The sequence below is a fragment of the Hyaena hyaena genome, unplaced genomic scaffold (genome assembly GCF_003009895.1).
Source record: "Hyaena hyaena isolate Hyena2069 unplaced genomic scaffold, ASM300989v1 scaffold_184, whole genome shotgun sequence".
NCBI classification, from domain to species: domain Eukaryota; kingdom Metazoa; phylum Chordata; class Mammalia; order Carnivora; family Hyaenidae; genus Hyaena; species Hyaena hyaena.
The window spans coordinates 1308675-1333655 of NW_024080817.1; the positions used below are offsets into that span (position 1 = coordinate 1308675).

A 24981-nucleotide genomic window follows, 5' to 3' on the forward strand; every position below is an offset into this window, starting at 1 on the left:
GAACCAAATTTAGGATACCTCCTCCAGTAGGTACTGAAGATATTCCCAGGAACAATGGATTTCACTTTAAAATCCAGGATATTTGGCTGTTAAAACTACAACTCTCTATGACTCTAATACTCAAGGGATTAAAAGAATTCAGCCTCAGAGATTTTACTTATAGTAATAGTAAAACCATAACTGAATATGATTGCATTTTAAAGGCCTAGTTCATTTGCAATTCTGCCAGAGAGTCACAAGCTGCAGCTTCAGTGATGCCTGCGGTCACTGGGGTTAGAGGACTCCCGGTCCCAGGACTGCGGGGACCTTTTATGCCTGTGGGACTTATCTCGGCTCCTACTTCTACCTCTCTGACTACGCCCCTCAGAACGCCCATTGTGCCGGCCAGAATGTGTGTCTGAGCTTTGACACCTATGTCCATCCCTGTTCCTTTCTTCTCTTTCTTTCCTTCTGGATGAGGACCTATGTTCATGCTTAGGCTTCTCCTTCTTCGGCTCCCTCTCTCTGTCTTCTGCTCCACTGCGGCAGATGGTCCTGACCTCAGGAGAGCTGGGATGGTGCCTCCGCACCTCTCTGGACTCTGACTTCTGACCGCTCTCTGAGTTCTTGCTGCTGTGCTTTTTAGAGCCAGGGTCATCCTTTTCCTTGACCACCTTGTTTCTGGGTGATGAAGAGGAGGCTGGCTTCTCTGCCTGTACCTCCCGGTCAGTCTTCTCTTTTTCTTTCTTTCTCCTCTTTTTTCCCCTTTTGTCTTTTTTGTGTTTTTTTGTGGGCTTGTCATCTTCAGAACCCTTAGATGAACTCACTGAGGGGGTGTAAGCCCCGCAGCCCTTCTCCTGGAGTTCTTTGGTCATATCATCCATTTCTACTGAGTCTTTAGGAGCCCGATAGTTAGACACATGATCCACTCGGATAGTTCTTCCTTTGATCTTGAGCCCATTAAAATTGTCAACAGTGAGAATTGTGCTCCTCTGATCTTCATAGCAGAGGAAACAGAATCCTTTGGATTTCCCAGTCTTCTTGTCCCGCACCAGATTAATATTAACAATCTCCCCATATTGTGAGAACACACAAATGATGTCCCGTTCAGTCAGTTCGTAAGGAAGCCCTCCCAGGAAGATCCAGGCGCTGTCCTTATACCCGGAGTGCCAGGACGCCTTATTCGCCACCCCAAGCTGGACCTCACGCTCATTCAGCTCGTTGATCAGCTTCACTTTAGTTAAAAGGTTCATCTCCGCGGATCTGCGCTCAGCACCTAGTCACAGACTTCCGGGCGAGCCTGCGTCGCGCATGCGCAGCCCTCTGGTTTCCTTGTATTACAAATAACCATAGTCATCAACCTTGCAGGCAGGTTATCATGCATGCTTGTGGGAAATTACTGAGATAGCCTTTATAATAAAAAGCCTGACACATAATAGGTGTTAGTGATGGGTAGCTTTTGGTATTATTAGATTCAAACTATTATCAACTTCAGTCATCTATACTCCAGCTAAGACTAGCTCAGGACCTGCTGACCCTGTTGTGGGTCCACAGTTCCCCATGGAGGCAGGGGGAATTAGGTCTAGACATCTCCACTGTGATCACAAGGTCAAGGAAAAACCTTTTCTCCCATCTTCCTCTGTAGCATCTAAAGAATTCAGTTTCTAGAAGAAGGACCTTCCAGATCTTTTCTCTCTTTCTTTGAGAGGATGAGAAAGAAGACATGTGTGTGCGAGCTGGAGAGAGAGGCAGAGGGAGAGGAAGAGACAAAATCCCAAGCAGGCTCCATGCCCAGATCCAAGCCCTATGTGGGGCTCGATGAGGGGCCTGACATGGGACTCAGTCCCACAAACCCGGGGTCATGACCAGAGCTGAAATCAAGAGTCAGATGCTCAACCGACTGAGCCTCCCAGGTGCCTCAAGGAACTTCCAGATCTTGACACAATTGACACTGGGAATGTCAAGTCCTACATGAATGACCAGCTTCCTGTTCACTGGGATGGAGCTCACTGCAGCTCGATGCAACACATAATACAACACAACACAACACAACACAACACCTCCCACAGTCATGAGATGTATTCATGGGAACAGGGATGTTGATTGCTGAAGCAAGAACTCCCGCACTGTCCTCTACAGCGATGATGTGCAAACAGTGTGAAGGCCACATGGCCTCATCAGGAGACGAACATCTTTCTGAGTCACTAGGATCATTTCTAGTATTTAAAGGCTCTATTTTAATCAGCTGTTAAACAGATTCTTCCAGTGCATTTTTATCTTTCAAATTTCTTCTAAAAGTTCCATTGTTCCATTAAGGAAGTTACGTGCTGCCTAAATTTCCTAACAACATAGGACATGGTCACAGATTACTGGCCAATAGTAAACTATTTTCTGGTAATACTCACTAATGCACTTCATTCATTCATTCATTTGTCCATCCATCCATTCATTCATTCCTTTTACTTTTTGACCCCTTTCACCCATTTCTTTCACCCCCACTGCCACCCCATGCCTACCTCTCTCTGGCAATCACAGATCTATTCTCTGTATCTATGGGATTGTTTGGTTTTGCTTTTCAGATTCCACATATGAGAGAGACATACACTTTGTTTTTGTCTGTTCTGACTTATTTTATTTAGCATAATGCCCTCAAAATCTACCCATGTTGTTACAAACAGCAAGATTACATTCTTGTTTATGGCTAAATAATATCCTAATCTCTCTCTCTCTCTCTCTCTCTATCTATCATCTATCTATCTTACATCTCATTTTCTTTACCACTTATCCATCATCAGACACTTACATTGTTTTCATATCTTGGCTATTGTAAATAATGCTGCAATAATATGAGAGTGCAGATATTTCTCGGTTAGTTTTTTTTTCTTTGGATAAATATTCAGAAGTGAAATTTCTGGATCATAGGTAGTTCTATCTTTATTTTTTGAGGAACCTCCATAATGTTTTCCATAGTGGCTACACCATTTATATTACCATCAACAGTGATTGAGGGTTTCTTTTTCTCCACATCCTTGCCAATAACACTTGTTATTTCTTGTCTTTTTTAAAAAATAGGCTTCATGCCCAGCAAAGAGCCCAACATGGAGCTTGAACTCATGACTCTGAGATCAAGACCTGCCTGAGACAAGACCAAGAGTCTGATATTTAACCAAATAAGCCACACAGGCAAACTTCCTTCAATTTTTATTTTTTATATTGTCGAAATATGCTACTTTTAACAGGTGGGAGGTGATATCTTATAGTTTATATTTCCCTGGATTAATGATGTTGAGTATCTTTAAAAATTTTTTTTTAATGTTTATTTATTTTTGAGAGGCAGAGAGACAGAGTGTGAGTTGGGGAGGAGCAGAGAGAGAGGGAGACACTGAAGAGAGAGAGAATCTGAAGCAGGCTCCAGGCTCTGAGCTGTCAGCACAGAGCCCAATGTGGGGCTTGAACTCACGAACCGCGAGATCGTGACCTGAGCCAAAGTTGGATGTTTTGCCAACTGAGCCATCCAGGCGCCCCTAATATAATTCTTATTGTGGTTTGTGTTCAAAAAATGTTTAAAAATACTGACCTCGAGCACTTTTTACTCTGTGATTCCCTGGCCAAAAAAAAAAAAAAAAAAAAAATTCACTGAACGACTCTAGTCTCCCTTATCTGTGGTTTCAGTTACCTGTGGTCAGCTGTGATCCAGAAGTGGATGGTCCTTCTGACAATATGTCAGAAGGTCAATAGCAGCCTAGCAATAGGTCACAATGCCTAAGTCCTTCCCCTCACTTCACCTCATCACATCGGCATTTTATCATCTCACATCATCGCAAGAAGCAGGGTGAGTGCAGTATGATAAGCTATTTTGAGAGAGAGAGAGACATGCATACTACATTCATATAACTTTTTATCATAGCATATTGTTATAATTGTTCTATTTCATTATTCATTGTTGTTGCTAATCTCTTATCATGCCTAATTTATAAATTAAACTTTATTATGGCTAACTTATAAATTAAACTTTATCATAAGTATGTGTGCATCAAAAAACCCCATAGTATATATAAGGTTTGGTACTACACGCCGTTCAGGTGTCGCTGGGGATCTCAGAACATATCCCCTGTGGATAAGTGGGACTATTGTATTTTCTTCTCTAACGAACTGATGTAGGCACACATTTGTGTACTTTAAACATATTTGCATAGTATACTGGCACTAAATGTGGTATACCCGTAGATCTGAAGCTCAGACCAGAAACCTGCTCTAGCTCATGATTTGTGTGTGTATGGGGGGGGAGGGCGGGGGGTTGTGGCAGGTAGATGGTAGGTTGTCAAAGTGGAAGCTTTAGCAGGATACAGAATCACCTGGAAAGAGTGTGTGGATGAGCAGAAAAAGAGGAGAGGGTAGAATCTGGGGAACTATTTACCTTTAAAGCCGGAATATTGGAAAAGGAGCTCCCAAGAGGCACTGCAATGGGACAAAGAAGTGGGAGGGATCCCTGGAGGGTGTTAGCATGGGAGCCAAGAGAGGAGAGAGTCTGAAGAGCAAGGAGTGGCTCAAGATGGTCCAGCATGGCAGGAGGTCAAGCTAGGTAAGAGCTGGAAAGCATGCATTGAGTTGAGCAATGTGGAGCACCCTGGTGACCTTGGTTGGTGCCTTTAGTCAAGTGGTGGCAGTCAGACTGTGAGCGACTGAACGGTGAGTGCAGAAGGCAGACACAGGGTTGCTGAAATGTTTGGCAATGAAATGGGGAGTTGGCTAGACAGGGGATAACTGGTTTGTACCAGAAACAAACTTGACCCTAGTGTTACAGAAAGACAAAATATTCACAAGCTAAGCTTCTAAGAAGGTGTAGGGACATTTTATCTCTGTTACAGATGAGTGAAACTAGGGATTCCCACCCCCTACTCCCAACAGGTTCCGTCCTCTCTTAACAGTCGGGTAAGAATTTCTGGTAATTGCTGAGACCAGATTTTAGAATTATGATGAAGACTATTGTTGCTCTGGTTATTTATACAAGCAATGGTTAAGTTTATTTTGGAATTGTGATTCCAAAATAATTGTATGTGCATGATACAATTAAAAATCCCTAGTGAGAAGGAGGGAGGAAAAAAGAGTATGAAACAGTAGCCAAAAGAAAAAAATCACACGGATAGACCATTAACAACATTACTGCTGTCACTGCATAAAGAATTATGAAATAATGGATTGTATTCTGAAAACAGAAAATGCCATGGGTAACTGATAGAATCCAAAATTACAGATTAAATTTACTCTACTTTCATGATGAAAACCAGACTTGAAATTACTTTTGATTTGTCATTTTTGCTTTACCAAATGTTTGAGACAATTAGGATGTAGGCACCTTACCCCTGACATTTCTTAGTCAAGATTAGAATTCTCTGTTCAGGTTTGTGGGCCTTGGGGCTGTAATTATCACAGCCTCAAGGGAGATTATCAGGTATCGTATAATTATTGTGACATCTTGTCTTTAAGGGGTAAGGAAATTTGCATCCAGAGTATAAGTATTTGTTTCCTTGTTTCCCTGGGGGAGTGAAGAAAGTTGAGAACCCTGATTAAGTCACCTTATCTAACAAACTTTGGGCATAAAGTTCATTTTCAGAGATGAAGGAACTATGTATAATTCCTGAAAGAAACTTACCCCAAATCAGAGAGCAAGTAAAAAAGGTCCAGTTTAAGAAATTGAAAGCTATGAAGAAAGGATATTGACGAATCTTCCTTAGGCTGCTTTCATAGCAGTGAGTAATTGCCTTAAGGTAAAAGCTCATCTCTTGTGTTCTAGAAAATTCTCAGACCATTCAATTCACAGAAAAACCACTCATTGTTTGTGATTGACCAGCATGTGAAAAAACTTGTTTAATGGGTTAGAAATGGAAGTGTTTGCCTTGAACAAAAATGTGTAGTATTGGAGATGAGAAGTATTGCTAGTTTTGCTGAATTTAAATAGTCATCTATGTAAAGGGTCTCAGGATCGAGAATAATCTCCTTATTCCCAAATATTTTGAAAGATGAAATCATGTGTGTGTGTGTGTGTGTGTGTGTGTGTGTGTGTGTGTATGTGTGTGGTGGTAGTGGTGAGTTCACTTCAAGTGTAAATCATGTCCTGGGTGGAGCAAGTGGATTTACAGGAAAAGTAACTTTCATGTTAATTCAATTCCTAATTGCAAGTCAAGGTGACTCATTTGGGTATCTGAACGTCAATGTACTGACTCCTCCCTGGCTATTTTTGTATAAGTTAAGATGCCTAAAACCCTAAGTTTCTTCTTAAATGTCTCTTCATACCTGTCATTTTTGAAGTTGTAAGTGAATGCTGAGTTTTAAGCACAAAGCAAAAAGTATCTTACAAAGTGGGAAAAAAATTGACACAAGAACTTCTCAGAAAGAACTTAGTGAATTTTAATAAATTCTTTGAAGTTGCTCTTGAATGACTGAATTCATTGTCCAAAGACTCAAAGGAGTTGGAATTCGTTGGAATTTCCCAGTCTTTGCCATACTTCTGGATCACAGGCACAATTTTCAAAATATTGGTAGAGCCAGGTCCCAGTGCCAGAGTGAGGGAGAGATTTTGTATAGTTTCTCCTTCTATAATTACTATAATGTTAGCTGTTTTTGTTTTGATTGAAACTTTCCTGGCCGGTTCAGTCAGTCAAAGCTGGTGTGAGCTAAGCTGGACAAGCTTATTCTGTGTGGGGAGACTGTCATTAATTATCTCATCGCTGTCTTCCATCATCTTCCTCTTGGCCAACTAGGTGCTCACCCTCTTGGCTATGTGTTCAGGGTTTAGAATGACCTCCGATGCCCCACGCAGGCGGGGGTGGAGGTGACATGGAGAATAGTCATCAGCCTCTAGGCGCCAATCATGATATTCTAGCTCCTCTGTCTGTGAAAAGTTGGGTGGGGAACCCACTTTGAGGTCAGCTGGGCTCTTTCTGGGGGCAGACACGTTTCAGCATCACCCCCACTAACTGTGATGGGGCTCCAGGGCCCACACCAGCTCCATTCCATTTCACATAATCCCCCACTAGATCCTTTCCGTTCACTCTTCAGGGCCTGCCCCGTCCTGGTGATGAGCTTCAGGTATGGAACTCCTGGGGGAAAGTCCCATCTCAGGCTCTTGGTGAAAACCTCAACCTGAAGGAACAAAGGCTGATTATAAATCTGGGTAGAGCAGACCTGCACATGGGTTGACTGCAGGCTGGAAGTCCAGGAGAAAGTTACTGGTTACTTCTTTTACTCTCTGTGTCTTTATAGCTGTTGGTCTAGAAGCCCACACAGAAACCTCTCCACCATAGAAAATGTTCAGAAGAAATTAACCTGATGGTCTATTTTTCTTCTTCTCCTCCTCCTCCTCCTCCTCCTCCTCCTCCTCCTTCTTCTTCTTCTAGTAGCTATGGCTAACTTGACCAGCTTTTTAAAAAAGTTCATAAAAGCTACTGTGTTTGAGCATCTTTGTGATTTCTTTCAGTTGCCTGGACAGAAATGGAATGTTATGTGCAACAGACATGTATTAGTGTCTCCCTATAATTTTACACACATACACATACAGCTTTCTGTTTGTAACTTCCCCTTCCATCTCTTTGCCTGAAAACCTTATAATAAGCTCATTCATTTGTAACTCTACTTGGCTGCATGGTGTTTTTGGAGTAGAATTGGTGCAATTGCTTTCCCCGGTAGAAAGAGGTAGCTTGGAAATGGTATTGAGAGAGAGAGAGAGAGAGGAAAGCTGCTGGCTAGTCAGGGAATGCAATACTAGAAATGTTAAGACCAGTAAACAGCACTGAGTCCTTTAGAGAAATGTTTGCTGTCTGGATGTCCCCAGCCCCTTAGCTAAGCGATGATCAAGCCTTCTGCCCTTTAGATATAAAGATAGTGTAATGCTCTGCCTATGAATGAACAGACGCATTGTAAGGAGAGAAAAACTGGTCTGAAGAGAATTTCTCGGGCGCTTTGATTGTCTGATTGCACAAACATCGCCTCGTCAATTTTTCTCACAATCCGAGAGAGGAAGTGGCATGAATAGGAATGTGTTTGGAGCTGGAGGGTGGGAACAGGAGGTAGAGAGACGCTTCTCCGCCATCCGAAGAAGCAGGAGGCAAAGAAAATCTTCGTGAGGAACCTGCGGCGCGGACCCTCCCCGCGTCCCTCTCCCGGCGGCGGTCCCCGGTGGCTGGCACCCCCCTGACCCCGCAGCGCGCGGCCGAGGCCGCAGGGGGCGGCGGGTTCCGTGCGCCCCGAGACTGCTGGAGGCGGAAAGAGCAATTCCCCGTCCCCCCGGAGGAGAGAACGCGGCCACCCGCGCAGACGACCGTCTCTGGCCCCAGACCCAAGCCCGTCCTTCGCGTGTCTACACACGGGCGACCGCGCGTGCCGACGCGCACACGTTCCCGCCTCCTCGCGCAACTCCCACGCCCCAGCCCCCCTGGCCGCGGGGCGCGGGAGCCGCCTCCGCGGGGCTGCACCCAGAGGGCACTCCGCGGCGTCTTTAAGGCTGCGGTCCCCGCCCCTCCCTCTTCCCCGCCCTCCTCCGTGCCGCCGGGGCTCCTCCCGACCGCCGCGCCAGCCGGGCTGCCGGGCGTGCGCGGCGCGCGGAGCAGGTGCCGGCCGGCCCCTCGCATGCCGCTGCCGGGCCGGAGGTGGTAGCGGCGCCGGGCGCGCTCCGCCCGCCCCTCCTCCGGGCCGCACTCGGGCTCCGGCGCGCGCGGGGACATGTCGGTGGCGACTGGGAGCAGCGAGGCGGCCGGCGGGGCCGGCGGCGGCGGCGGCGGCGGCGGCGCTCGGGTTTTCTTCCAGAGTCCCCGGGGCGGCGCCGGCGGCGGTGGCTCGGGCTCCTCCCGGGAGGACTCAGCGCCCGTGGCCACGGCGGCCGCCGCGGGGCAGGGTCAGCAGGAGCAGCAGCAGCAGCAGCAGCAGCAGCAGCAGCAGCGTCGCCACCAGCAGGGAAAAGTGACAGTGAAATACGATCGCAAGGAGCTTCGGAAGCGGCTGGTGTTGGAGGAGTGGATCGTGGAGCAGCTGGGTCAGCTGTACGGCTGCGAGGTACCTGGGCGCGGGGCCGGGAGGCTTGGGGGCCCCCTCTCTCGCCTCGCTGTGCCCACACAGGAATTCTCCAGGGCGCCAGCTCTCGGTTGCGCACCTCCCTGACTCCAGGGGACCCAACGCCGGGAGCGAGGCTCAGGGCGTTCTCCAGGGTGCCCTTTGGCGCCCGGGGCGCGACGGTTGGGGAGCCCCCGTCTGGGTCCGGCGCCTGGGTGCCGGGAGAGCTGCGGGCCCCCTTGATGGCAATGGAGAGGGTTGGGTCTGGCTAAGCGCATTGCTTTTTCTCGGAACCTTTCTAGGCTCTGGCTGCAGCCACAGGAAGCGGGGCTCAGAAGGGTTCACCCCAGGTGCGCCGAACCCAACCAAAATAGTACTCACTGCCGAGATCCTGGCAATCCCGGGCTTTTGCGGAGAGGGAGCAGGGAAGGGACCTGAAGGCTGCTTAACGGAGCAGAGAGGTTCTGGGGACCCCAGAGGCTCCCCCTCGGTTTCTGAAATCCCACAGCGACATCGTGAGATGAACGCTTTCTCTTTTGCAGCCAGCCCCGACGCGTGTCCCCATAATTCATCCTTGCATTTACCGAAGCTGCACACGTTGGGCTTTGTTGAAGCAGCTTGCTTTCTTCCTGGCCAAGCTCAGGCACCCCCGTGGGTGGGAGCAGAATGAGAGCCTTTGGCAACCTGGAAGGGTGCCTGGGTGAAAGGAAGGTAGCTTTGCGGGCGGTGTTCGGGATTGCCGGAATCCACCGGGTTCCCCTCCGGCACGCAGGGGCTAGGGTTTACACCTCAAGTCTGAAGGACGTGTATATGCTCGATGTTAGGAGCAATATTTAGAATAATCTGTAACAAACGCCTGCTAGAAAAATGACTGAAGCCAAAACGATTCCCCGTGAGATTCTTTAATAACAGCAATTGTGAATGAAGTATTGTACTTCTCTTAAGGGCGTGGAGTTTGGGAAGGGTGGGGGAATGAAGGGGATTAATAATTAAGGATATGGCTTTAAGTCAAAACCGGGTTTGTGTCCATACTGCTCTTAACCTTGCTCAGCAAGAAACTCACTGGCTTTTCTACTGGTTTGGGGTATTCTGTTTTTCACACATTTTATGGCCTATTGTGAACGCATCCTTTCCTTAAACATTCTCATTGCACAAGGCAACAGGGTTCTTATTACGGACTACTGTTGAATGATTATGATATAATGAAGCTTGACTATGTGACTAATGGGCTTGTAAAAATATATTGTTTCTCCAGTCTGGCTCTTATAAAAAAGCCATTTTAATTGCATAAATAAAAACTAGCCAAAATAGGAAGTGTTCCTGGGATTTTTTTTTTTTTTTAAATAGGAAGTTGGCCAAACTCTTTCAAGAAACACTATGTTTGATTTAGTTGGGATTACTGTTAGGTGGGTGGATGTGCTCCATCTTGCACCCTAATTGGAGGGTCCAATTAATTTTCATTTACTTCATACTGATCTTTATACTCCATTTTGGATTTGGGGAAGCTTTGAGTTAATAGAAAAACTGTTGAAATTAATAGTACTTTAGCAGCGCTCCTTTTATGGAAGACGAATTAGGTGCAGTTGGAGAAACTAGAGAGTTCCAGCCCCTTAGCAGGTTGGCAAATCAAATATTTTTAAAATCCTTCAGAATACTTGGGGAAAAAATGGTGGATTGAATGTTCACTGTATGGAACGTGTAAGTTAGGTACATATTTTAAAGGGTAATCATGACCTTGAATCTTTTCCTTGTACATCTCCTCTCCTATTTTAGACCTTCTGATATACAGCAAACAATGAGAGTTTTGAGAGAGAGAGAGAGAGAGAGAGAGAGAGAGAGCTATGTGCTGCCAGCATGTCATTATAATGTGACAAGAATTCCTCTTCAAGTTGTTTGCTCTGTCATTTTAGGTTGAAGGAATATTGGTCATTGAGAAGGTTGCTGGCAGTTTGTAATTACTAAGCTGATGATACACCTTTATTTCAAAATAAAAAGCATGTGGACTCACAAGTAGCCATGTAAAAAATTGTTTTCTCTCATCTATTTCTCCACTGGAAGGACTCTATTTTTAGCTTAGGTTCCCTGGTCTGGTAGCCTTTCCTTGCTGATAGCTTCAAGTATTTCAGCCTCTGGCTTTTTAATCTAGAAGGACCCTACCCTTTTAGGGAAGGTCCCTTTGACACTTAAAATTGGTAATGTTTTAAATTTTTATTGCATACAATTAACACAGAAAGTGAATTTGCCGGGCCTCAAACTGGCCAGAGGCCTGAGCTTTCTGCCAAGTCAGGGGAGATGATGCCACGTATATTTGATTTCAGAAGAACTTCTATCAGGCAGGTCAGCAGTTAGATGACTTGTCCTTTTCGGAATAGAAAATAGTGATCTTTTGGAGAGGCATAAAGCATGCTTTTCAAAATTAGGAGTGGGAGAGAAGAAAGCTACAGAATAACTTCCTGGCTGTGGTCTTATCTAGCAGTTTGCAGTGGCCAGTTTTGTATGGCGAATAATATAAAGGCAAGCATCTCTGGAGCCCTTGTTACGTGTTAGGTGCTGTTCTCCGCACTTTGTACGGACTAATTCATTTAGTCTTTACAACAACCCAATGAAGAGAGTGCTCTTGTCTCCGTTTTACAGATAAGGAAACTGAGACACAGAGTAAGAGGCCTTCCCAAGCTCACAGAGCTGGTGAATGGCAGGGGGTGGGGGTGGGGATATGAGCCCTGGCGGTGTGGCTTCAAGTCCATATGCTAACCACCGGGCCTGCTGGTAACTTTGCAGGGTCCCGCGCAAGAGAACAGATCGAGGCCCTCATGCTGTATGTGTAGAAATTTTAAGCTAATGAATTTGTAACGAGCATCATTTAAATTTATTCTATCTACCTGCCTGGATATCCCCATAGTGGCTTGGAAGGGTAGGTTTGGATTTTGAATTCTCAGACTTCCCAGGACTCGGAGCTGGAATGCAGTTGGAGAACCCCTTGGCCCAGGCCCACTTCTGTTTTCTTCCCACCCATGGTTTGGCCCCACCTGGTGAAGAGCATTGTGTCCACTCGTACGCCCCATCTCTGTCGACACCCTCTGCCACTCCGTAATCATACCTTTGGCTCAGACCAGTGGCCGGGACCCCCTTGGGAGGACAGATCAGGGAGGAACCTGTTTGTGCCCTGGAAGTGGCTTCATATTCGACCAGGAAATTGTGGGGGTCTGCAGTGGAGCCCCAAAACAGACGGAGGTCACAGCATGGGTGTGCGGGCCCAGATCGTCCCGGGAACTCCACAGGAAGATGGGTGTAGAAGTACGAGAGCCCAGGACCATTGCCCTTCTTATCCAGTCTGTCAACAGTGTCACCAAACACCACCTCAAACAGCCTTTTGGATATAGAGATACATGTGCTTATAGATTCTAAACTTAGTTATGTTGATAGTTATTTTCCATTTCATCTTCTTGTACGGATAGTTAAATTGCAGCTAGGGATTTGGTTATAATGGAACTGTTAGGCTGAATCTACATCCATATTTAAGAATTTCTGTTTTGAGACATTTTCAGATGTCTTCCAAACCCAGACAGTTTTTAAGAGCATTTGAAATCTGGCGTAGCGTCTACTTTGACAAGTATTGCAAGATGGCTTACCGGGTAAGTCATGTCAATCCTTCTCATCTTGCCCAGCATCAAGATAACATCTGTACTTCCAGTTTTGCAGTTTGATTTGCTCTGGAAAGAAAAGCCTGTTGTTAACCTCAGATTATCGAAATGCCTGTAGCAGCCTAGCTGTAAACAAACTTGTGCGCTGAGGGCATTTTCCGGGGTTATCTTGAATGTCTGCTTAGGAGGGCTTTCCCTTAGCCACATTTTAGAAAGTGTTTTCTGGCATATGATACCTTTTCATCTTCTGTGACTCCGTGTCATGCTCATTCTGCAAATCAGTGTTTCTCCAAAGTTTTTGATGGTGACCCTGGAAAGAAATACCCTTTAGATTGTTGCCTGTCACACGGACACATGGATGTATGAAGGACACATGGATTTGCAAAGCATCATTTAATATTGCTGTGTATGCTAAAGAAAAGCATTACAAAGATAATGTAAAATATGACTGTTAATGTTTAAATACAATATTCTGTTCGATTTCATTTTCCAGAACTGCTGGTTGTGACCCTCCAAACTGATTTCATAACACATTTTTGGGCAGTGGCATGCAGTTTTAAATGCCAGAATTAGCTGGCGTTTATTGATCTCTGTGCATCAGGTATGATTCATGTGATCCTAGTAACAATTTCTGATGTTCTCACTTTGTGGGTATAGAAACTGAGTCACGGAGGTAGTAAAAAAGTTGCCTCAGAGCCCCCAGCTGAAATGTGGGCTGTGTCCAGGAAATCAGATGCACCATCACCACGTCACCGTATTGCTTCTCAAGGCAGGACAGGGCCAGGCACCTTCTGTGCACTTGCACATCATGCCTACTCCCCGGATGTGGCCGTTGGAACTTCTGAGTTGACTGATGCTGTGTGGAGGGGGAGACCCCATCATCAGGGACATTGTTCTTGTACCTGGTCAGGCTTCTGGTTTTACGTTCAGATTCTTGTTTTGTATGTCAATTCCCACTGCACAACATCACATTTCCCTGTCATGTTGCTTTGTGGGTACCTCACCCTGGAGATAGAAGCTATTGCTTAGAACTTGGTTTGTGGATTATTTGGTGAATCACCATTTGTTTGGGTATTTGAGAATGAATAGGCTTAAAAAATAGATTTTATTTTTAATCCTCCATAGACTCAATCTGTAAAATATTGAGGAATAAATTAAACACGTTAGAAGTCTACAGGGGCGGCTGAGTGGCTGTCGTTAAGCGTCTGACTTCGGCTCAGGTCATGATCTCACGGTTTGTGAGTTCGAGCCCCATGTCGGGCTCTGTGCTGACAGCTAGCTCAGGGCCTGGAGCCTGCTTCAGATTCTTTGTCTCCCTCTCTCTCTGCTCCTCCCCCACTCATGTTCTGTCTCTGTCTCAAAAATAAATAAACTATAAAAAAATAAAAAAAAAGAAGTCTACAAATACAATAATTCTGAGATGCCCAAGGAAGAAAGTACTTCAACCATTTCCCCTTGGAACAGGGGTTGGGGAGCTGGTGTGGAGGTGGTGGCTAAGAGAGTAATGCTCTGGGGGTGCCTGAGTGGCTCAGTTGAGCATCTGACTCTTGATTTCGGCTCAGGTCTGATCTCATGGTTCATGGGTTCAAGCCCCACATTGGGATCCCCTACTTGGCATTCTTGCTCTCTCTCCCTCTCTCTTTGCCCCTCCCCTGCTTACACTCTCTCTCTTGAAAAAAAAAAAAGAGCAAATTCTTTGAAGCTAGAAGAACTTGAAGTTACATCGTGGCCCCAGCATTTAGTAGTAGTTAGAGAGTAGGTAATTTCCTTTACATCTCTGCTCCTCACCTTCCCCTTGTATATGAGGGAATCACCCTGCCCTCTTCACAGGGTTATTATGAGGACTGGATGGGAAAGACATGGAACATAGTAGCTGGCACACTGTAGTTGTTTAGTCACTGTTGTACTTTGAACCAAAACCAGCCACTATCTGTAGCTTATTCTCTATGATGTGAGCGGAAGACAGGAAGGAAGAGAAAACAAGTCATTCACATCTATTTGGTGATAGAATTTGGAGAAGGATGTGTGGATACCTGTGGTCAGGGATGTTGGTATGTTGGAACTTGAACGTGGGCAAATACTCTCCCTATCATTCCCGTTTCTCCTGATATCTTTCATGTTCTGGAAGTTCCTGTGGGTTTTCATGTATGTATAGAGAAATCAGACTTCAGTTGAAAGGCAGGCTCTATCTTCATTTTCTTTGTAGATGTCCTAATAGGGTAGAGCACAGCTCTTCAACCATGCGAAGCGTTTGTCTGAATGCATAAAAAGAGTCAATCCTTAGAAAACCTTTTACAAGTCCGTGGCACTTTAGTATCGAATGAGTTGATGGCGCTTCTTTATTAGAGTCACAGCTAGAAAAAAATAGATTCGTGGTTTTGTAACAATAATGTATATCCCACTCTTGCATTATTACTGTTTTATTTCAGCATTGTCGAAAAGCACACCCCCGCTTCATTGACTTATTTGCTCCAAACAGGAGTTTACAGATCGTGGTTGCAGCGAATTGATTTTTCAGCTTAGATGGTGAGAATTCCTTTGAGAACCTACCCTTCCTTGCGTCTCCCGCCCGCCCTCTTTTCCTCTGCTTCTGCGGCGTCCCCGACATACCAGTTCTGCCTGTGGCTCTCGCCTCTGACTTGCCTTTGCTTCCAGAGTTTTCTGCTTTTCTCCCTGCTCTGAAACAGCCTCACCGCACACGGCTAAGCTGGCCTAACTGATGGCTCTCCCCAAAAGAGTCTCTCTCTCTAGATGAGGGAAGAGCAAAGCCTGCATTGTTTTTCCCCACGCGGTGCGTGCGCCGAGCACATGGTTTTGTTTTGTAGTTCACTGGCCTTGGCTATTTCAGACCGTCACCTGTCTTTTCATGGCACCATTTCCACTCTTTGCCCTGCCCTCTGGCCCAGTCTGCAGCTTCCTCCTAAGCCAGCCAGTGCAGCCGCCCTTCTTCTCCCCGCCCTCCGCCCCCCCTTCCCTGAGGCCCCTGGACCCCAGCAGGTGCATGAGTCCAAGTCTTCCTCCCCTGCTAGAAACAGCAACAGCAGTCGCCTGCCATGAATGACGCTTCCCTTCCTCAGTTCCGTATTCCCTCTGGTTGCTACTTCTTCGCTTACCATCCATTTTTCTAGATCTTTCTTTACCCATGATAGATGCTGTTTATCCACCACATCTGCCCTGAGCATCTTGCTGTTTCTTAGTCCGGGGTGGGGAGGGGGGGAGGTGGTGTGGGTCTTTACTGACTTGGCCTCTGTGCTCTTCACTGCTCCCCATGGAAGCGTTTGGCTTCTGATGCCGCCCCTCCAGGCCCTCACGCTATTCTCTAGCTACTCTTCCAGCCCCCCTTCTGGGCTTTCTTTCTCTGCCCATCTCTTTAAAGTCTGATGTTGCACAGGCTCTGTCTTTGGGCCCCTGTTCCACCTTCTGTGTTTCTCCCTCCCCCCACCGCCGCTCCTACATGCTCTTTCTGGGTGACACGAATATTCCCGGTGGCTTCAAGTTGCTGTCCATATGCCGACAACTCTTCAAACTGTATTTTTAGCCCAGATCTGTTTTCCGAGGACCAGACGTAGTCAGCGAGGTTTGAAATGGACAGTTCCACCTAGATGCTCCATGGGAGCCTCGTGGTGAACTGGTGTGCAACCGAGCTTACCTTCCTCTGCGAACCTGCTCCTTTTCCTCCATTCCCTCGGTGAATGGCAGGGGCTGCTATCCACAGATGCCCCAGCCAGAGATTTGCTGGCGTCCTCTCTGCTGCCTCTGCCCTGTAGGTCATACCCCACAGTCACGAAGCCTTGTTGGAGCTCGCTCCTCACGGCTCTGCACCCTGGTGCCTGGACTTCTCACTACCCCCTTTCCCCCCCACATCAGTGCAGCCCCTTAAAATGTCTTGCCAATCAACACTTCCATCTCGGGTCTCTCAAATGACTGCCACCATCAGCAGCCCCCTGCTTGCTTCGGCCACGAATACAGCTCCCAGCGGAGGGCCAGGTGATCTGTACGTTTTGTCTCCCACAGTCAAACCTCACAGTAACGTTAGGAGCGGGGTGTGGTATTATCTTCATGTCTTCATTTTGTAGCGGAAGAGACTGAGCCCAGAGAAGTTGTTACTTGTCCCCGTCTAAGCTTGTGTTGACTCCAGAGTCACATCGCCACGATGCTGCCATTGCTCCCAGCAGGTCCATTTATTGAGTGCTTACTGCATACCCCCTTCCTCGCAGTAACTCTGCAAGGGAGGTAAGGAAACTGAGGTACAGAGAGCTTGAGCAACAGGCCCTGGTTAGAGGCCAGATCACCCTCTCGAGTCGCAGAGTCCAGAACGGACACCTGTCTCTGGTTCCTGGGCTGCGACCTCCCCTGGCGAGCCCCCCTCCTCCACCTGCCCCTCACTGTGGTGATTCAAAGTGTTTCCTGAAATCCAGACTGGATCCTGTTATTCCCCAGGGCCTTTGTGACAGAGCAAGAGCCCATAGCTGCAGCAAGCAGGGGCTCGCCCTGTGGTATTTCCGCTACTGAGTCTCGCAGCTTCGTGAAGACAGGACGGCGCGGTCCCCGCAGCCCCAGTCTCTCCCATACCTGGCTGCACTGAGGTGCCCAGTACTCGGCTGGCAGGTGAGAGTGATAGAAACCGGCCCTCCAGCCCATCTTCTGCAACTGTGCATTTCAGAAATACACGCCCCAAATTAACTGCACTAATGTCCTTTGGTTCTGCCTGTGTTACAGGTCCCCTCTTTCATTGTTGACTCAAAGTTTTGGTTCTTCCGCTTGGTTAAGAATTACATCCGCGCGGTCCTTTGAACCTGTGACTAAAAGGAAGTTGTGATGGCACAAAGCACAGATACGGGGGTATGAAAGTCTTCAAAGGGAGTAATCACCGGTTGCTGCCATTCCTCCCTGTAATTTTGATTTTTCTGTATGTACAAGAATCCTATTTTATTTGCACCATAATTGTTCATTTCTCTGAGAGTGGAAATGCTTGCTGGGCGAGGAAGGGGCGAGTGCTTTTCCATCAGCAGATAAGATTCAGAGCGACAGGCTCACGCAAGTTTTAATAGAACAAGGAACGAGAGCCAGGATTCCTGCCTCTGCTTCAAAGTTCTGGCCAATAAACTCTCACCAGGTTTTTCTGAGTCAGCACTGGCACTTTGGAAATCTGTTCCATTGTGTAAAAGCTTAGGAAAAAAGAAGAAGCCAGAGCGTGGCTTAGTCTCCACAACATTACTTTATGCTTGAAGAAAAAATGATCAAAGAAGGGCTTTTTTTTTTTTTTTTTTTTTTAAGAATCCTTAGGGTTGGGGTGCCTGGGTGGCTTAGTCGGTTAAGCGTCTGACTTTTGCTTAGGTCATGATCTCGTGAGAGCCCTGTCTCAGCTAGGTTGCCGGAACATCCTACAAGGGGTTGAAATAAATGCAAGGAGGGCTTTTTTTTTTTTTTTTTTTCAGTGCTGAAAACTCTCCAAAACAAAGAGACACAGATTGATGCTTCCTCCCCNGTTTCAGTCTGTGACTCCCTCTCTTTCTGACCCTCCCCTGCTCACGCTGTCTCTCTCTCTCTCTCCTAGAAATAAATAAAACATTAAAAAAAAAAGAATCCTTAGGGTAAACTGTGGCAGGACCCTTGGAGGGCAGGAGTATTCATTTTTTCATTCATTCATTCCAACAGATATTTGCAAAGATGAGGAAAGCGGAATAAGAAGCCTTCATCCTTTTAAATATTGTAAGAGAAAAGAAGAAGGAAGGAACCTTTCTGTTACAGGAGAAGAATGGAGGCATCCGTATGATTGAAAGCCCTTTGAGGGCAGACCCTAGCCCCTCTTCACAGCTGTATTAGTTAGTGGATTCAGTACATTTATTTACTGCATCCTGGGGATGTGGGGCCTCCTTTACTCAAAGCCTGTTTTCAGGAAAGGGTGTGATAAATTCATTCACATTATAATGTAAATGACTAAAAGCACTTTAGTTTTCATTTGAATAGGAAGTAAGGTCTTAAGTAAGAGAAAGTAATCTTGCATCAGCTGAACTTCAGGAATTGATAAACCAGGGCTGGATCTATTATTTGTGGGCTGTGGGACCTTGTTGGCATCTATGAAATGGATAAAATTAAAACATGTGGGTGGTTTCCGGGATGTCCTGGGAAAGACATTGGCCTGTGGGACTTGATCTACCTGAGCTGCTGCTTAATCAGCTTGATGGCCTTGGCACTGCGAATTCATGATAGACTTCTGTTTTCAGGTTTTCTTCCCTTGTCTGAAAAACTGAGGGTGGCCTAGGTTTTGAAGCTCTGCCCTTTAGAGCTTCTTCACTAAAGGTGGTCCCGCACTGCAGAAAACGAGATTTATTAAAGAGAGGGTGATATTTAAAGCAGTAATAGAAGAGTCTTTCTCAAAGCAAACCCTAGACAAGCATTAGGCGAGTTCACCAAAGGATCATTTAATGTCATAGCCAGTCCCAGTAGCTAATGTGAGAACCTGTCCATCCTTCCCTTGGCATGATCTCTTGTGAGATGTGGCTTGGATAGGAAGAATCGGATTGAGAAGCCTTTTTAAAATACCCTCCTTCTCAGCTGGAGCACTTCCTACTATTGACTTCTAAGTTAAATTTGAAATCTGTTTTTTTTTTTAATTTTTTTACAAATAGTTTATTGTCAAGTTGGTTTCCATATAACACCCAGTGCTCATCCCCACAAGTGTCCTCCTCCATGCCCATCTCCCGCTCCCCCCCCCACACCCATCAGTCCTCAGTTTGTTCTCAGTGTTCAAAAGTCTCTTATGGTTTGCCTCTCTCCCTTTCCCCCACTATTTTTCCCCTTCTTCTCCCCCATGGTCCTCCGTTAAGTTCCTCCTAATCCTCCTATGCGTACAAACATATGGTATTTGTCCTTCTCTGCCTGACTTATTTCGCTCAACATAACCCCCTCAAGGTCCATCCATGTTGCTACACATGGCCAGATATCATTATTTCTCAATGCCATGTAGTATTCCATGGTATAGATAAACCACATCTTCTAGATCCATTCATCAATAGATGGACAATTAGGCTCTTTCCATGTTTTGGCTATTGTTGAGAGTGCTGCTATGAACATTGGGGTACATGTGCTCCTATGCCTCAGCATTTCTGTATCCCTTGGGTAAATTCCTAGCAGTGCTACTGCTGGGTCATAGGAGAGTTCTATGAAATCTGATGGTGCATATCTCATAGGTACCTATCTGTTTTTTAAAAAAGATTTAATTGGGTTAACCTTTTAGAACTGGCATATTCGACTTAAAATTTTTTGGTGTCTAATTAATAATACTGATGGTTGGGAGGGTGCTTTCTGCTCTTATTATTTGTCCTTTATCTTGGCAGCTCATAATTAACTAATAGTGGTATTTATCTTCACTAGTGTTGAGCTGTAAAATGAGCATCTGAGAAGGAAAACAATAGCAGCTTTAGGAAATAACACTTTTATTTTATTATTATTTTTTTTATTAGAGTGAGAGAGAGAGCTAGAGAGAGCACACGAGCCAGGGAGAGGGGCAGAGGGAGACAGCCTCACGCAGGCTCCCGACACAGGGCGCGATCCCATAACCCTGGGATCAGGACCTGAGCTAAAATCAAGCATTAGATGCTTAACTGATTGAGCCACCCAGGCACCTCAGGAAATAAAATTTTGAAAAAGCGAAGGATACAAAGTAGCCTAAATAAAAGGCTGAATAAATTTGTATAAACAAATTTATGTTCACTGGGGAATTTATTCCTGGGATGTCACTTTATAGTTAGTGTCAGAATGAGCATGACAGAAGAGGAAACATAAATTAAAATTTTTCAGGGATAGTCCTGGTGGGAAGCGGAAAACAGAACTTATTGCTATTTTTATTTAAATTTGTATCCAAGTTAGTTAGCATATAGTGCAATAATGATTTCAGGAGCAGAATCCAGTGACTCATCCCCTAGGGGTAACACCCACTGCTTGTTCCAACAAGTGCCCTCCTAAATGACCCTCACCCATTTAGCCCATCCCCCCACCCCAAACCCCTCCAGCAACCCTCGGTTTGTTCTCTGTATTTAAAAGTCTCCTATGTTTTGTTCACCTCCCTGTTTTTTTTATACTACTTTTGTTTCCCTTCCCTTATGTTCATCTGTTTTGCATCTTAAATTCAGAATTTATTGCTTTTAATAATATTTGTTTATTTTGTATGATGATGGAATCCATAAAGCATCACCAGGTAATCCCATTCAGTCCGCAGAAAGGTTCCGTGATAGAAGTAGCTACCTCATTTTTAAAACAACAGAACTGAGGCTCAGAAGGGCTTAGTTCCGCACCTGAGTTTAAATTACCAGCAGGACTTGGACCTGGACACAGTGACCATCAATGTCACCCTCCCCACCCTGGTCATTTGCACCTATTTTTGTATGTTCGGCCTATACATTGGGCAAGGCTCTTGTGCTTAGTTTATCTGATACATTTTCAAGTGTGCTTTCTTTTCAATTGAACAATTTACAGGATCCCATTCTTTTGTTTGTTTATAATTTATTAGATGAGCCATTAACGGGTTTCAGCTATTTCTTTATAGTTAATAGTTTCTTCATCCATCAGTTCCCGAGTGTATATGGGAAGAAGTGTGCTATTTATTTCTTGGATTGTCAACTCTTCATGAGCAGTTAGTATTGGAGCCCTCATGCTCTCCAGCTGTCCACGTAGACGGAATTTTGAGGCTAAAAGTTAGAAATGCACTTTAAATAAAACATTGGTTACAGAGTGGATATTTTATCCTACATGTTTGAGAGCATCGGATATTACCTTTCCCATGATAGAAGTAAAGAAATAATGCCTCTAAATAAAATGTGCAAAGCCCTTAACAACTTCTTTTGCTTCTGATAATGGATATTTTTTCCCTGAGCTGCTTGGCCAATCATCTGTTAACAACTTGTATATTTTATATGTCAGAAGTACAACTGACATAGATGCTTTGTTCATTTCTACAAATGTTAATAGATTCAAGTCTGTTTCAGGCCAAACAGGTAAGGTGTCAAGATTTCATATCAGTAAAGTTGACTTTTCTGCTCAGTTTTTGTGAGTCAATGCTCCATATAACAGTTCTAACTAGTCAACTGGTTTTTCTGGTGTTCGTGATGGGGTGTGGCAGCTCTGACAAGTGAAGAGAAAATGAGTCATTGATTTGGTGCTGAAACATGATTATGCTTGCTATAATGAAAATAGCCTACAAATATTACAACTAAAAAAAAAATAACGTGTACTATCTCTGGTAGACAAGTGCCTTTTGTTAAGCTAGAATATTCCATTTCTTCATCAAACCCCAGATGGTTCAGCATTCAGTACTCTTATGCCAGAAACAGTTTATATGGATGGATGTTTAAATAAAAACGTGTGTATTTTGGTAAACATACCATCATCTAAATGAGCCTGCGACTGTAAAAGCATTTGGCTGCCAGTCACGCCTCTAACCTCTGGGATATTCTCATGTGAAACTTCAGGGAGGGGTAGTGGGTTGGGTTTTATAAGGGAAGAATTCCAAGTTTGAGTTAACTCATTACTCTAAAGAAGAGGAGAAGTTGGTTGATTTATCATGGACATCTTACTGGAAATTGCCTTGCACGAAGCAATGTAAGGCGGCGAAGGAGGGCAAAGAAGGAGATGCAGAGAACATATAAAACATTTAGTGAGGTGCAAGTTCTCAGCTCAGCCATCACGATGAAGACACCGGTCGCTCCGCCTCCATGGGTGGAACGCTGTGAGCTCTAAGCGGGCCTGGTGGGTGTGGTGTGGACCTGGCCCTTCTTCTCAAGGAATTTGGACCATCTTCTTCCTGCCCCCGTTTTATAAAATCAAATCAAATGGAAAAGTTCCTAGATATGGCTTCTTGAGGGTCGTGGACAATAGGCTGTCTCATTTAAAAGATCCCTACTGGTTGCGATCCTGGGGTTCTTTTTACGTGCTTACTGCCCGAGCACAGGGCATCGCCTTATAAGATTGATGCTCCCACCTTCCTGGGGCAGGAATGGGCCTGGTCTGCCCAGATGGATGAGGCCGGTGCCCCGCAGCGTACTTCATTCACAGTGTGGTTGTGAGTCGTCATCCTTGGCTTCCTTTAATTTCCCCTTTTAAATGATATAGCCCTCTCAGGGCTGTTTCGAGGATTATTAATGTTAAAAAACCATCCCAAGAAAAGCACAGAATATTTATGAAAGTACTATTAGCAACATTTATGCTCTTTTTGCCATGATCGATTCTGCCTTATTAATAAAAATATTCACATCGGGGCGCCTGGGTGGCTCAGTCAGTAAAGCGTCTGACTTCGGCTCAGGTCATGATCTCGTGGTTATGGGATTCGAGCCCCGTGTCAGGCTCTGTGTTGACAGTTCAGAGCCTGGAGCCTGCTTCAGATTCTGTGTGTCCCTCTCTCTGCCCCTCACCCACTCACATACACTCTCTCAAAGGTAAATAAATATATACATATAAAAAAAAGACAAAGGTACACCCTTTATCCCCCCAAAACCAGGGGCTTTTAGAATTTTTGTTTTGAAAAACAATTCTTTGATGGGCCTTAGGCCTTGGTTGAAAATTTTGGTCACATAAAACCACACCGGGTTTTATGAATATGGAATAACATAGTGTCTCAGAATGAAAAATCTTGTTGGGCTGCTTTAAGAGAATTGCCTTTTTAGTTCAAGAGAATTATCATCTTGGAGTTAAGTGATAATATATCTGTTATCGTTTAACATTCATTATGGATAAAAATCTTTTCATAGGGTATCTTTCATATGTGCCTAGAAAGAGGGCTGCAAAGATCTGTGATAAATATTAATAGTGCTTTTTTAGTGTCATGGGTAATTTTTATGTCATTTGCGTTTTGTACAGTGAACATATATTCCTTTTACATGAGAAATCTAAAGTTATTTTGAAAAAAGAGGTGGGCGTGTATATCCTGACTGTTGTCACCAGTAAGAAAAGGGCTCCCTCTGCTTAGGATTCTGGGTCTCCCTTGCTCTCTGCCCCTCTCCTACTCGCACTCTGTCTCTCTCTCTCAAATAAATAAATAAATACAAAAAAAATTAAAAAAAAAAAGGGCTCCTGCTCCTCAGTGATGTGTGCTGTCCTGTCTCAGGGCTTTACAATATTAAGAGCAGCCTTCGCTTCTTTTTGAGGCAGCCAGGTGGTTTTTTATTTTTAGTTGAAAATAATTAAGGAAAAAATAAGCTAACAATTTTGTTCATATTCGATTCTTTACAGGATAAGCACCCAGAACGCTTTTGGAAGTCAAGGTGTCCTTATCTTTTTGGGTGGCCAGGATGCCAGGGGAAACAACATTATCAAGTAGGATGCAGGCTCTGCGCGCGGTTTCTTTTGCGTTTGGTCCTACAGACTGCGCTCATTGCCAGATGCTTAGGTGAGCACCTTTCACCCATGCCTCTTGCAGTGGGGTTGTTTCATACATTTGTTATATGATTAGACCGCCTTGTCCATTTCTGCATTCCCTCCTAGGATCCCCTGAACTCCTAAGTGATTTTTTTAAAATCATAAGATTTTACATCATAAGATTTATTATTTTTTTAAACATTCATTTTTTGAGAGACAGAGAGTGAGTGGGGGAGGGACAGACACGCGCGCGCGCACGCGTGCGCGCACACACACACACACACACACAGAATCTGAAGCAGGCTCCAGGCTCTGAGCTGTTAGTGCAGAGCCCCACACGGGGCTCAAACTCATGGATCGTGAGATCATGACCTGGGCTGAAGTTGGATGCTTAACCGACTGAGCCACCCAGGTGCCCCCATGAGATGAACTCTTTGTGCCGTAAAGTTCTGTGGGTTTTGACAAATGCATAGTGTCATGTAGACTGTCTTACGATATCCCATAGAATAGTTTCATCACCCTGAAAAATCTCCTGTGGTTCACCCATTCATCTCTTTCCACTTCTCCCCAGGCCTGTGACAACCCCTGATCTTTTTGGCATTGCCATAATTTTGCTTTTTCTTGAATGTTCTCTAATTGGAACCATGTAGTATATAGCTTTTCCAGACTGGCTTCTTTCACTTAGCAATACGCATTTAGTACTCATGCATGTCTTTTTGTGGCCCGAGAGCTCGTCTGTGTTTATAGCTGAATGATACTCCAGGTGTAAACGTACCACAGTGGACTTGTCCATTCCGCTATTGGAGATGTCTTGGTTGCTTCCGGTTTTCGGCAGTTATAAATAAACCCAGGATAAATTTGTAGGCAGGCTCTTACGTGGGTGTAAGTTTCCAACCCGTTGTATAAGTACGCCAGATGAGTTTTGAGATGCTAAGGACGCAGGTGCTTGGGAGACTGCAGTGAG

The 24981-nt window shown here is 45.1% G+C and overlaps 2 protein-coding genes across 2 annotated transcripts in view; one reads left to right on the plus strand and one right to left on the minus strand.

Annotated features, from left to right (window-relative positions):
* Positions 1-248: 248 nt before the first annotated feature.
* LOC120237586 (RNA-binding motif protein, X-linked 2-like) lies at positions 249-1292 on the minus strand. The gene is given in 1 exon segment (XM_039240971.1): positions 249-1292. A coding segment is annotated over 1 exon segment (1044 nt).
* Positions 1293-8697: 7405 nt separating this feature from the next.
* The window catches only part of PPP1R14C (protein phosphatase 1 regulatory inhibitor subunit 14C), an 86154-nt gene continuing 69870 nt past the window's right edge, over positions 8698-24981 (plus strand). Inside the window, exon 1 of the mRNA XM_039240950.1 lies at positions 8698-9027. Within this exon, the coding sequence (XP_039096881.1) occupies positions 8698-9027 (330 nt within the window). The remainder of the gene's footprint in view (positions 9028-24981) is intronic.